Here is a 13,141-nt window from a genome sequence, read left to right as displayed (position 1 = left end):
CACGCAATCAAAATTAGCCTAAAAGTCAGGACTGAGGTATTTTTCAAGCGAGAATTTTTTTTAAAGAGAAAGAAAAAACAAAAAAAAAAAAACAAAACCAAACCACCCGATGCATAGGAGCCATAGCCTCAGCTGGAAGGCAGCTGATTTGCAGGGAATTTTTTAGTAGTTTGTACCCAGTATATAACTAGTTCTGTGTGGCCAAGGGTTGACATGAGGGATGAAAGTAGTAGCTGTGACTTTTTTTGTTTTATTAGGTGGCCCATCAGGGAAGTGTAGAAATGTAAGCCTTGTCTAAATGGTCTTTAAAGATTATTTTTAACCAGTCTCTGATGGATTTAGTCTGGCCAGGCCCGGTGGGCTCGAGCTCCCCTCTGCAGGCCGGTTTAAATGGCATTGGAGACGTGCTCCAGGTTGTAAGGAAGAAGAATTTTAGTGACTTAAAGACCAGATTAAATGGGGTTTTATCGTAGTGACCACTTAAACACTCAACCTTTCTATGCACATGGGGCACAACTAAATCACTTCAGGGTCGGAGAAGTCGAGGGATGCCTGTAGCTCTGAGACAAAGCTGAGGAGGCCTCAGTGGTTGGGATCAAGGGCTGTTAATGCTGCATAGTGTGAATCATTCTGGTCTTTCTTCCTGAAGAAATCTTTCAGGCCATTTGCCTGGAGGTTTAGCTTAAGAGAGGCTTTGTTTTGAATGTGTAAATAATCAATTGCTGAAATTGGTCAGATTTTCTCCTGACTGGTTGTTCCTAAATTCTTAGGATACGTCCTAGTAAATTACACTTTGTGAATTGTCAGATGTGTAATTGTTGCATTTTGGATGTATCTAACTTTTTTTTTCCTTTTTTTTTTTCTTTTTTTTTTAAACTATTTCCGTTTAAGGTATCTGTTTGCAGGTCAGAAAAATGAGATATGTAATTGTGTAATGCTCTGAAATGTAAAAAAAACAAACTGTAAATAAAATTGACTAAATCTGAATTATTTGTGTGTGTTTCTCAAAAAGCTTTGAAACAAATCCAGGATGTCAGAGTATTTATCTGTATGCCGGATTTAGAGGACACCCTTAAAAAGCAAATTGTCCTTTTCCATGCATTCTTAAAGATGAAGTGCTTGATGTAAATACTATTGGTATACTTCAGTCTTAATTTGGAGATGATTAATTATCTGTCCCTTTTGTTTCAGAACCAGCTCTGTAGAGGGCTTTCTGGAAAGTTGATTAAATTTCTCCCTAAATTAGCTTTTGGGCCATATATTTGAGTAGAGACTGTGGATAATGTCACTTGTACAGTGGGGAATGTTTCAGTTTCCATCTCGGAGCAGTCAGAGCTGCTCTCCACTGCCATTGCAGCTTTTCTTGCATGGTTTTTGCTCACTATTGGGGCATTTCATGCAATGCACTTGACTTTTTTTTTTTTTCTGTGAGTTTTGGTCCTTACCTGACCATTTGTGTCCTCCAACCCATTCCAGCTTCAGCCTTGTGAAGAGTCTCCTGGTGCTCATCCCAAAGCAGTTTTCATCCTGGTTTTTCCAGGATTGCCCATGTAGGCAATTGTGACAGATGTAAAAATTGAATCTCAGACTGAAATTAGACATGAAAAAGGGGGCAAGGATTTAACCACTGAACCCTGAAAATGTTTTTATTTTAAGATTTAATTTCATATGTTTATGATACTGTCTGGTCTTGCAAAGCATTCAGTTTCTTTTTACCTTTTTTAATTATTCTGTCATGCCCACAGAACTATTGGAAGTCTAAAGTCAAAGCCATGGCTGTTCAAATTTTCCTCAAGATGACAGTCATTAGCTGCTAATTAAGCTTCCAAATATACCAGCTTTACCTTGGCATTCTAACAGTTCCCAAAAAGCCCCACTGGTCAATGCTTTTTGAATGTGATAAACACACAATAGATTTTGTAAAAAAAAAAAATTGGAAAAAAAAATCTGTTTCACTTCTCTGTATTCTCTCCTGCAAACAGAAACAGTTTCTTTAAGTCAATAAGCTGTATTTTGTTATTGAAGCAAACTGCTTTTTGGAGTCAGGAACCCATGTGAGGTGGGTCAGATGTCTGCACCACTTCCTTGAGGTTTAGAAGCTCAAGTGAACTGGCTTGAAGTTAGTTGTTGTAAGCCAAGTAGTGGCAGAATCAATATTGACATTGTTATTTTTTCTTTAGAAGACCTGGAAGCTTTGTTCTCTTAATTTATATAAAATTAGAATAGCACTGCAGCTTACCTAGGCTGAGTTTGCTCAGGTGTTCACAGGGGGAACAAGAGGTATAGGAGGGCTTTCTTTAGGTGGTTTATGTTCAGAAGAGCTGTTTATGGAAGGCATTTAAAGTCAGTTTTGATTTGTAGCAGATGAGTTTTAAGTCTTTCCTCAGTTCATAGTGAATGTTCTGTATGGCTGCAGACTGAACAGGTATCAAAACAAGTAATTTGTTTTGTTTAATTATTTTTTTACAACACCGTGTTGCAGTAAGTTGAAAATATTCTCTTCACACTCCCTGATTTTAAGTCCAAAGGAGCTGCTCCTGTGCAGGCAGCAGTTTCCAGGGCTGGGGCAAAGCCAGGCCCAGGGAGAGAAGAGCCTTGGAGGCTGGGCTGGGGCTTAGGGCTGGTTTAGCTGAGCTGTAAACCCCACCTTGTGTGCCTGTGCTCCCAGGGCTGGCACTTGCCATGAGCTGACCATGGTTTATCCATGGTTCCTCCAGGAACACCCTGTGGGTACCCGCGGGCTCAGGGGTGCCAGGAGGAATTTCTCCTTGGAAAGGTGGCTGGGATTGCAACTGCCCAGGGAGGGTTGGAGTGCCCAGCCCTGGAGGTGCCAGGGGATTCCTGGAGGTGGCCCTCAGGGCTGGGGACAAGGTGAGGAGCTGGCACAGAATGGACTTGGTGACCTTGGAGGTCTTTTCCAGCCTAAATCCTTCTGTGGCTCTGCCTTCAGAAGGCAAACAGCAGGACTGCTGTTTTCCCATCAGTTTAGTGGGATAAATGGCAAGTGATGCCTTTTTTAGTTGATGAAGTGCCTCTCTGTGGTTGTTGGGTATTTATGGCCTGCCAGTTTAGGGGACAGTGGGACAGGATGAGTTTCAGTGCAGGTGTTCTGTTCCTCCGAAGATCTTCAGGTACAATGCCTTGGAGGGAGAGCAGTTATTGCAAAGCTCAGAGCTCTTTCCCCAGAGGGGTTTGAAGGTGTGAGGCTTCAGGAGCAGAGCTGGAAGCAGCAGGAAATGCTTGTGTGTGTCTGAAGTGGAGTCATGCAGGAAATTGAACAGATATTTGTTGCTCTTCTAATTAGAGTTGGAACTTTGTGTCAACACTTCAGTGAGATAATCATCTCGGATGATTTGGTTTCTCTTTCAGACGCTGCTGTGTTCAGTTTGGAACCTACAGAACTGCCCTGGGTGGGGTTCCTGGGGTGGTTTAGGTCTGTGCAAGGCTGAAAAGACTTTTTTTGTTTTAGCATGGTATAAAATACCTTTGGGTTTTTAAAACATAGTTTCTAACTGTTATTAGGATTAAGAGTAGCACAAGTGGGGAAGGATAAGAGTTGCTTTTTGCATTGCTAGCCCTTAGGTCTGGTTCTATTTAACTCTCTTAAGTCCTGATATTTTCTTTCATGTCTGCTAAAACTGTCAAGAGTAGAATAGGAATGTGAATTTTGGAAAATAAATGTCAGTAGCTCATTCTCAGCATCATCATCTGTCCTGCCTGTTCTGTGCAGTCCAGTGAGAAAGCAGGGCTCCTTTCCTGGCTGAGGAGCTGTGCAAAGGAGCAGCCTGATGATCAGGGAAAGCTATTTCAGTGCATCCTTGGCTTTATAATTGTGTTCCAATGAATGCCTGCAGGAACAGCAAATTCAGGCAGAGCAGGGGGTCCCTCACTGAGCTGTGGCTGAAGACTGAGCTGGGAGAGAAGTGCAGTGAGGGAGCCCAAAGGGATGGCTGGCACTGTGTGCTGGCATAATCCATTGGGTACAGTGACTAGGACTGTTTGAAAAGGGAATTTTTCCATAACTGACAAAGCTTCTGACCATGGAGTGATCAGGGATCAGCCACATTTAACACTGAGAACTTGTGTAGCTGCCTGAAGATCCATTAGATCAGGTCTGAGCGATGGGGATGGGAGTATCCAGTGTCAAATTCCCAATTAATCCCTGCTGGAAAGAGCCAGCGTGTGATCCCTGGCCTTGCAGTGGCCATGGCAGTTCCCAGTCAGCATTGAACCAACCCCCCAGCTGCTCTCTGGGACACTCTGCATTTTGGTTTAAGCAGTTCCCTCCCAGGGGTCACCCTGGCAGTGTGTTCATGGTGTGGCAGTTCAGGTGAATAACATCCCCTGCACCCTGGCTTTTCCTTCTCTTCCCTGCTCACCCTCCTGGCATTTTCAGGCACCTGGTCTGGTCTGACCCCAGCTACCTCTGATCTCTATGGTAAGAACTTTTTGTGGTCATTTGGATGGGTTTTACCAAGCAGCAGCAATTCCTCCCAGGTCAGAAATACCTCTGATTATTAGGGTTTAATTGTTGGATCCTGATAGCAGCTTGTGATTCCCTATGATTTACTCATACATTTCAATCTTCTGTGTTACCTGGGATGTGGATACAAACCAGACTGTCATTTAAATAATTTATTATTTTTTTCCCCTTAGATTTAACAGTGACACAAGTGCCCTTGTGTGAACACAAGGCAGAGCAGGGGTTCCCAGGCAGGTGCCAGGGAGTTGGTGACTGGTTTGCCATGCTGCTTTTTCCCTGAACAGCTTTGCTGTTGCTCCCAGGTGGGGCAGTTTGGGATAATTCCCCGGAGCAGCACCTTAGTGCCAGGCACCAGCCACTGAGGAGAGCTTGGATCCATGTCCAGCTCCATGTTTTCCTCAGGAAAATACAGTTGGTGTTGCTGGCAGGAGGTGGGAACAGCAGGAGCTGGGAAGTGGGTGCTGCTGACAGAGCAGGGCTTCAGAAGACCTGAGCCACCTTGCACATCCAAGGGAGACACACATGGAGCAAAAGGAAAAAAAAACCAAACAGGTGGAATAACCTGGAAAAGGTGACTCCCGTGCTTGTGCCATGGGATGTGTGATCTCCTCTTCCTGCCCATGGCCTGAGGGGAGCTCAGCAGCAGCCTGCAGGTAGGAACTGGCTCAGGGATCAAATCAGGGTCCCCTGGAGCAAGTTTGAGTCCGAGCTTTGCTCCTTCAGTGAGAGGAAATGGATCTGTGGGTTTTCCTTGGGCTGTGTTTGACACGTTACTTCCCAGACCAGGAGCAGGCACATTGTGAGCAGCTGTAATTGCATTTCTGTGCCTGTGACTGCGTTCCCCAGTGCAGAGGAGGAAGGGAGGACTGTGGGAACCGAGGCTGTTCCAGGTGTGTGAATCCCTGGGGGATGGGGCAGGGCACAGGGGAAGCTGGGCTCTGTTGAGTTGCAGCTGGGACAGGAAATAACACTAAAACTGAGGCAGGAGTTGGAATCAAGCACTGGAATATTGATGGCATTTGTGACAGTGAAAGCCTGGGTGCTGCTTGGGTGATGGCAGGGTTTGGAAATCAGTGGATCAGGCTGAGCTCCCGGGCTCAGTGCAGCCAGGAGTGGGAGAGGACAGGTGATGGGTCTGTCCTGTCACTTTGTCATTAGCAAGGCTGATTTTGGAAAAACAGAATACTTGTAAAAGTATGTCTGTAATGGAGGATTCTGCCCTCTGTGTCCTGCTCACGTCCTGCAGGAATCACGCTTGGAGTGACCCAGGTTTGACTGAGGAAGCTGCAGTGCCCTCCTGCCAGGGCTTGGGGTGCAGCCTCCTGCTTGGCTGGTGCCATTTATGGAACAGCAACTTGAAATCAGGCTGTTCTTTAGGAGCAAAGCAGATCTAGGTCAGTTTTCTTGTTTGTTTACAGATGTTTTGGATGTCACATATGCAGTGTGGATAAGGAATATTCCTCTATGCCAGGCATGTGCTGGGAATCTGTGCTTTGGGATGCAAGTGCTTGTTGGCAGCACTGAGATTCTGTAAAGAACCACAGCAAATTCAGGTGGCAGAATTGTCCTTGCCATCCTTTAACAGGTGCACAAAGGGGGAGAAGGGATCTTGCTTTGTCAGTAAAATAAGCAGATATAATTCCAAGCAAATATTTGCTTAAATGATAATTGAGCATAATTTTTTATTTAGTAATGTGTAGGATTTTTGTTTGGCTTTAGGAAATGCTGGGATTTAATTGCACCTCTGCAGTGCTTCAGGATTTTAAAGCACGTGGTGCCAGTTTGGGGTCTTAGTAGCTCTGGTGAAAAAGAACTAAAGCCACAAAAATGATTTTTAAAAGAATTGTAGTCAGTTCAGTTAGAAGTTTAGTTCATATTTTAAAAAAAGTATTTTCTTGAGGTATTTCAAGTATTGAAGGATTTAGGAATAATCTCTTCTGGTACATTTACATGGAAAAAAACTGGGTTGGACCATGTTTTAGGAATTCTTGATACTGTGTTGTATATTTCAGGGAATTAGGCACACAAAGGGAAGAATGTGTTGTTGATCTTTGTTTTCCTGGTGGCTGAGGTCCTGCTGCTGGAGGCTCTAAAGGAAGGAAATAGTTCTTGCTTTTAGTAGTTCATCATCTGGAAGAGCAGCCTGGTTTCCCTCTTCTCCACTAGCTACAAATGGAATCTGTAGCAGGAAAATAGGAGTTTTGTGCCTTCTGTTCCATAGTTTTACACAGACACGGCATTATCCCCCAGGAAGGTGCATAAATGTTACTGTAACTATTTAAATTTGGACTTCTGGCCTTGAGTTTTCTCCCTGATGGGATGTGCTGCTATTTTTGCTTCCCTTGTCCTTCTGGGGTGCCTTTTCTCCCCTCCCATGGCTGCCTGGTGTCCTTCTCTTTTCCTTTGGAGATAAAAGCCAGGAGTTTCAAAGGCAGCACTTCTCTTTGGGCAGCAGTGAATAAAGGGATTGAGGAAATGTTCACACTGAAGAATCAGAATCCCCGTGGCAGTGCTGGCTGCCAGGAAAGGGCCGTGTGAGCTGGGTTCAGTGGGGCAGGAGGAAGGGTCTGAGTCGTGTCCCTGCCTGTCCTGACACACATCTGCACCTTGTTCTGGGGCAGTCCTTAGGATGGGAAAAGGGCTGGAGCCCCAGGAGAGGCTGAGGGGGCTGGGAAGGGGCTCAGCCTGGAGCAAAGGAGGCTCAGGGGCCCTTGTGGCTCTGCACAGCTCCTGCCAGGAGGGGACAGCCGGGGGGTCTGGCTGTGCTCCAGGGAACAGGGACAGGAGCAGAGGGAACGGCCTCAGGCTGGGCCAGGGCAGCTCAGGGTGGGCACAGCAGGAATTTCCCCATGGAAAGGGGGCTCAGGCACTGGAACTGCCCAGGGAGGGTTGGATCCCCATCCCTGGAGTGTCCCAGGAAGGGCTGGAGGTGGCACTGGGGCTCTGGGTGGGGACAGGGTGGGGATGGGGCACAGCTGGCACTCAGTGCTCTGGGAGGGCTTTTCCAGTGTGGGAGCTGTGTGTTCCTGGGATTCTGTGTGATTCTGCCTGCAGCACTTGAATGGAGCTGCTCCAAAGCAGAGTCCAGCCTGTGAGCTCACTGGAGATCCTGGGGGAGCTGTGCCCTCAGCCAGGCTGAGCTGTCACTGTCCCACAAACCACGGATCCCACCTGGAGTGAGTGACCCACGGATCCACAGGGAGTGAGTGGCCCCATGGAATGAGTGATAAACAGGCAGTGGGCTGCACTCAGGGAATTCAGTGGCACAGACACTGAGCTGACACAGGCAGTCAGATTTTCCTCACAGTAGCACAATCTCCATGGAATCCCAGAATCCCAGACTGGTTTGTGTTGGGAGGGACCTTAAAGCTCATCCAGTGCCACCCCTGCCATGGGCAGGGACACCTTCCACTGTCCCAGGTTGCCCCAAGCCCTGTCCAGCCTGGCCTTGGGGCAGCCACATCTTCCCTGGACACTGTGCCAGGGCCTTACCCTCCTCCCAGTAAGAACTGGTGGCTGACTGGTGGTGGTTCATGCAGGGCTCAGTACTTGGGCTGTTCCTGTGTGCTTTATCATCATTTATTCCTGTTCCCTGCAGTAAATGGGAAGGCACAGGCAGCCATGGGAAGCAAGCACCATTAGCAGGTTTGCAGTTCCTGCTCCCTCAGGCACTCGGCTCCCGGGTGTGGAAGGGCTCTGCAGGGTCACATTTAGCTTTGTGTTGGGAGCTGCCATCAATGGATAGATTTTGTGAATTAATCTCCCTGCTTCCTGAGCTGTCTTTAAATGTCTTTACAATTGGAATTCTCTCTGGATGCTGAAATGGGGTGAGATGTAACAGATTGGTTCTGTGGCTCCTCCTCAAGCCCCAGCCCCGGAGGAGTTTGCTCACTTGTGTCTGTCTTGTGATAATGTCAATCTATTTTTTGTCTTCTGCACCCGATGCACAAAGCAGGTGAGCCAGTAACTTTTCTGGCCACCTCAGCTTTTGCTTTACCTACTTTTGCAGTATGTACTGGAAGACATTTAACCGTGTTCCCTTTCTCTCCCCTTTTCAGCTCAGAGACACTAATGACCCGCTGTTTTTATGGAACCTCACTACACTGCCACGAAGAGCACCAGCTCATCAGGACTGAGAGAAATCTGAGACTGACTTGTCCTATTTTTCCTCTGAAATCTTCACCAAGTAGTAAACATTTTTTTGAAGGGGAAAGGGGGTAAAAGATGTTAAAGCTCCCCCTCGCACCATTAGGGCATCTGTACCTAATGTACATTTTCCTTAAAATTTCAAAAGATGTTAGGAAATATTTTATAAAACTTTTTTGCAATAAATGACGCATGAAATTACGAAAGACTCTATGACACTTACATGCAAGGAACCACTTGAATTATTAGGATGAAGACTCACTGCAGATAACTGGGGTTTTTGTAATGTGACAGTCACGTTTGTATGTTTTGAGAGGTGCCAGTGACGGAGCCAATTTGCCTGGGAAGTTGACTGTAACTTTTGAACTTTTCTTTTAATTCTTGACTTTAGCATTGCAATTTTCCATTTTCTGAGGCTTAGTTAGTATTTAGTGCAGGTGTTAGCAGAGCTGTGATCTGTGATCAAAGCATGTCCAAACCCAGTTGTATTGTGAAATATGAACAGTCCTGCTATTGAGACCAACATTTCCCATAGAGGTGATGGAAAGGACAGTGACCACAAACTCCATGGATTTTATGGGAAAGCTCCTTCTGTGTGAATATGGTTGCATTTTATTTATGCTATTGTAACACTTAGGCAATTGAGGGTTGTGAAATAACCTTGAGAGGGGCTACAAGGCAGAGAGCAGCGTTTTGCTTGTAATCCTATAACAGCATGGGAATCATGAATGGAGAGTGATTCAATGGGATGGCATTTCTATTTCAAATCATGGGTTATTTTTTCCTTTTGACATGGATATTTTTCAGATAGGTAACTAGTAGAGAGCAAAGGTTTTATTAGAGTTTCTGATGGTTGTTGATCTGAGTTGCGTTGACTTCTTTGAAAAGCTGTAAATCAAAAAAAAAAAAGAAACCCACTGGGTTTTATCCATTTTATTCCCCTCCCAGAAAGGTCTTGGGTAAGACTGACTTCAGTGGAGCTTGGGAATGCTGGACACGCTGCTGAAATCTTGAGTTATTAAATATTAATTTATTTGTCACTAATTATTTCCATTGTGTGCACACTGTCTCGGCAGAACCATTTCTTTAAAGTTCTTAGCAGGGGATTTATTGTGTAACCCGGGAAAATAAATATTTGTTTTGAAGATATGAAAATGTGCACATAATCTACTAAAAGTCAAATTTCTGTTTCTATAGAGATGAAAGGACTTGTAGGAAACTCTTTTCCTCCTTACTGATATCCTGATTCAATTGGAGAAAATAGAATGTCTTTGTCTGGATCGTTTAAAACCAGAGGGACTTTTCAAGGGGCCTCTGGGTCAGCACAAAGACAATTTCTTCGTGTCTGGAGCCTGAATGAACCACATAAAATTTGAAGTTAGGACAACTCTGTCATTGGCAACAGGTTTATACTTGTTAAACAATCGGAGAGGGGGAAGTGACAGGCTGGGACAGGCCCCCAAACCCAGCCAGGCCCATCAGGGATTCACACACTGAGTGTGTGGCAGCTCGTGCTTTGTGCTGCTTCAGTGTCTGTTTTCAGAGCTAAATTCTTTATTTATAAATGCATAAATTGAATATTCACTACCTACTTTTTAAAAACAGGCTGTACAGTGCTGTGCAGTGCATTCAAATTGTACCGTTTGCCATAACGATTTCACCATGAAGTACAAACTTTTTTTTAAAAATTTGGATGAATATTTGTTCTACAGTGCTTTTCCTTTTCACCAGTGGAAGAGGCCCAGCAGTCTGGTCCTGCTCAGGGCCTGGGATGTGACTAGAACTGAAAGCTTGAGACATGTGAATGAGGACAGGGGTGCCTTGGTGCCGGGTCCGTGCCAGCCTTTCACCTCCGCTTGGATTGACGATGGATGGGGGCTTGGCCTAATCAGGTACATTGTCCCCCACGCCCCCAAAAAACCAAACAGAAAAGCCACCAAACCACATGGCACAAACCAGTTTCTGCTCAGGAAAAAGGCCCGGGACTGTGGTGGCAGGGTTGTTGCACATGGCGTTGAGGAGTGCCTGCTGTTGTTTTGGAAGCCCGTAGTGCCTGGCTGTGCCCCCGGATCCCCAGGGCTCTCCTCCCCTCCCTCCCTCCTTCCCTCCCCTCCCTGAGCACAGCAGCTGAACCAGGAGGGATTAACCCAAGGGATGCAGGTGTGCACTGGAGAATATGGGTACAGAGCAAATAGCATCCAAGGGAGCTCATGTCTGCCTTGCTTTTCCCAGCATTGCGTTGGAAACCACGTTTTCGTTTGGAAATGAAATTGTCAGGGATATTCTAATGAGAGAGAGTGACAGTAATGTATTGCTTTTCACTTTTTTGCTTTAGTTGCTTAATATTTAAGCTTTGCTCCGTGCTACCTTCTTGTCTGTATATTGAATGGTCACTATGCCTCTTTCATTTTGTAGACTTGAATGAGGAAAATCTGATTCACCCTTTAAGGTTTGCTGAGAAGTAAAAATGATAAAGAATGTTGTGTAACATTTATTCAAATAAAGCCTTGATTTTTTTCAGTGCTCTTTTAAAGGGAAATAATGTTTTGATGTCTTTAACTTTCTTGCTTTATTAGTCCTTGACCCCAAAGTCTTTGTTTTGTGTCAGAAGTGGTTTTTCTGGATTAAACAAAGATTAAACTCAGGTTGCTGGTCCACTGCTGGAATTCCATCATGTGGACAAATCTCTACCTAACCTCACCTTTCACCACAGTGGCTGAAGGATCCCAAGCCATGCTCAGCCAGCTGGATGCTTTCCAAAGCAATAGAAAAAATTGTAATTAGCAAGAAAAGATGATGTGGTAGAGACAGATCCAGGGAAGCCCTGGTGGCTCTGCCACAGTCCCAGGAGGAGGGGATGCCATGGGAAGGGACGCCTTCCCTGGCACACGCAGTCCTTGGGCTGGTTTTTATGGAGTTCTCACAGTTTCTGACAAGGCTTGCCCTCACAGGTAAGTGTACAGGGGGATTTCTCCATCCAGGGAGGAGTTGCCTTGTCCTCAGTGTTTCCTTGCCATGGGGCAGGGATCAGGTGGTGCTGGAGAGGTCATTTCTGTTCCAGAGCTCCATCCCACTGCGCTCAAAGGAGGGCCATGCCAGCAAGTATTTTTCCGAAATACCTGGTGGTGTTGAGTTGGTGCTTGGACTTGATGATCTGAAAGGTTCTTTTTCAGCCTTCGTGTTTCCATGATTCTATGGAGTTGCAGACTCTGGAACTGCATTTTCCCATCAAATAGAAGGCAGAATTTACACACTTTTTTTCCACTTGCATTTTGGTACTGTAAAGAAAGATTCCCTAAGGAGTTGAGCTCCTGGGCTAAACAAAAAATAAGCTGGTTGAGTTACCTTGATTTCTAGGAAGTTCTGATTTCCAGGACGCATTGGTGGTTTTATGGCACAGGGTGTTTTTATGGCACAGAGGGTGCCAGGAGATGGTGGGTACCCAAAGGTACTAGCCCTGCTGGGAAGGGGTTGTTGAGTGACCTGCTGTGGATAATGAGGAGTTTTTCCCAAAATCGAATTTACTGTGAAGTGCTGCTGTCGGCTCAGCCTGGGGTGCTTTGGGAGCGCCGTGACAAACACCCACATGTGGCTGTGGCCCGAGCACAGCTCCAGCAGATGGTTTTCTTTTCCTTCGCGGTTGTTTCTCATTCTGTCGGGATTACAGGAACTCCCATCCCCTTTCTCTCATTATTCCCTGAGCCTTGCAGCCGTTCCTCCTGAGCCGGCCATCCTCATTAGGCGGGGAAATCCTGCTGAAGTGTAATTGCTCGCTAATGGCTTCTCCTTTGTGACACGGAGTTGGCAGCAGCGCTGTGGGGACGGAGTCACGAGAGGGGTTGGCCGGGCAGATTTCAGAGCTCTGCAATTACTCCGTGGATTAATCCTCACTCCAGTGGTTGGCAAAGGGATAAAGGTGACCCACGGCCCACACAAGGCCCCTCTAATGGCGTTTGCTGCTGCCCCCGGGCATCCAGAGGGCGACGCTTAATGCGGGCAAAAGTGCAGCTCTGGCACGAGGGCTTTGGAGAGGTTCCCGTCCAAAGTGTGAGGGGTCAGAGTTTAGATCTTGCAGGGTGACACCCACAGGGCCACTGCTGGAGGGATTGGTGGCTCGGTGACAGTGGCACTGGGAGCTCACAGTGTCACACTCGGGTATTTGGGGGTGTTTTGGGCGAGGCCCGGCTGGCTTGAGGGGCTCCCGGTTCCCTCAGGGTGCCTGGGCTCATCTGCCTCACGGAGAGTGCCAGGTTGGCATGGAGAGGCCCTTCTGAGCTTGAGGGCTTTGTGGGAAGCTGGGATGGCCCGGGCTGGCAGGATTCCGTGCAGGGGAGGTGTGCTGGGTGCTGAGCCTTGGGAGCCTTGGGACGGGCTCGTCCCTCTGCTCCGAGGGGAGCAGCGCCAGCGCCGAGCCCCTCGGGCAGAACCCGGCCCTGGCACCAACCCCTCACCGCCGTGGCTGTGTGTCCTCCCCCCTGTCCTTGCTCCAGCTGTTTTGGGATTTGTTCTCCC

The 13,141-nt window shown here is 46.7% G+C and overlaps 1 protein-coding gene across 5 annotated transcripts in view; it reads left to right on the top strand.

Moving 5' to 3' along the window:
• Nucleotides 1-13,141, top strand: part of PWWP2A (PWWP domain containing 2A) — a 29,534-nt gene that overhangs the window by 12,430 nt on the left and 3,963 nt on the right. For 2 of the 5 annotated variants that reach the window (XM_039701242.1, XM_039701245.1), the window contains exon 3: nucleotides 8,542-11,168. The exons of 2 other annotated variants lie outside the window; for them this stretch is intronic. Coding sequence is in view for 2 of the 3 variants with exons in the window: in XM_039701245.1 (XP_039557179.1) it covers nucleotides 8,542-8,555 (14 nt within the window). In the remaining variant the exon portion in view is untranslated. Of the gene's footprint in view, nucleotides 1-891; nucleotides 999-8,541; nucleotides 11,169-13,141 lie in introns of those variants that run through there. One more of the 5 variants, XM_039701243.1, reaches the window with a different exon arrangement.

The sequence above is a fragment of the Passer montanus genome, unplaced genomic scaffold (assembly GCF_014805655.1).
Source record: "Passer montanus isolate IOZ18808 unplaced genomic scaffold, ASM1480565v1 scaffold15, whole genome shotgun sequence".
In the NCBI taxonomy this organism is placed as follows: Eukaryota; Metazoa; Chordata; class Aves; order Passeriformes; family Passeridae; genus Passer; species Passer montanus.
The sequence above is the reverse complement of the archived record's forward strand: the minus strand, read 5'-3'. Positions and strand labels throughout refer to the sequence as shown.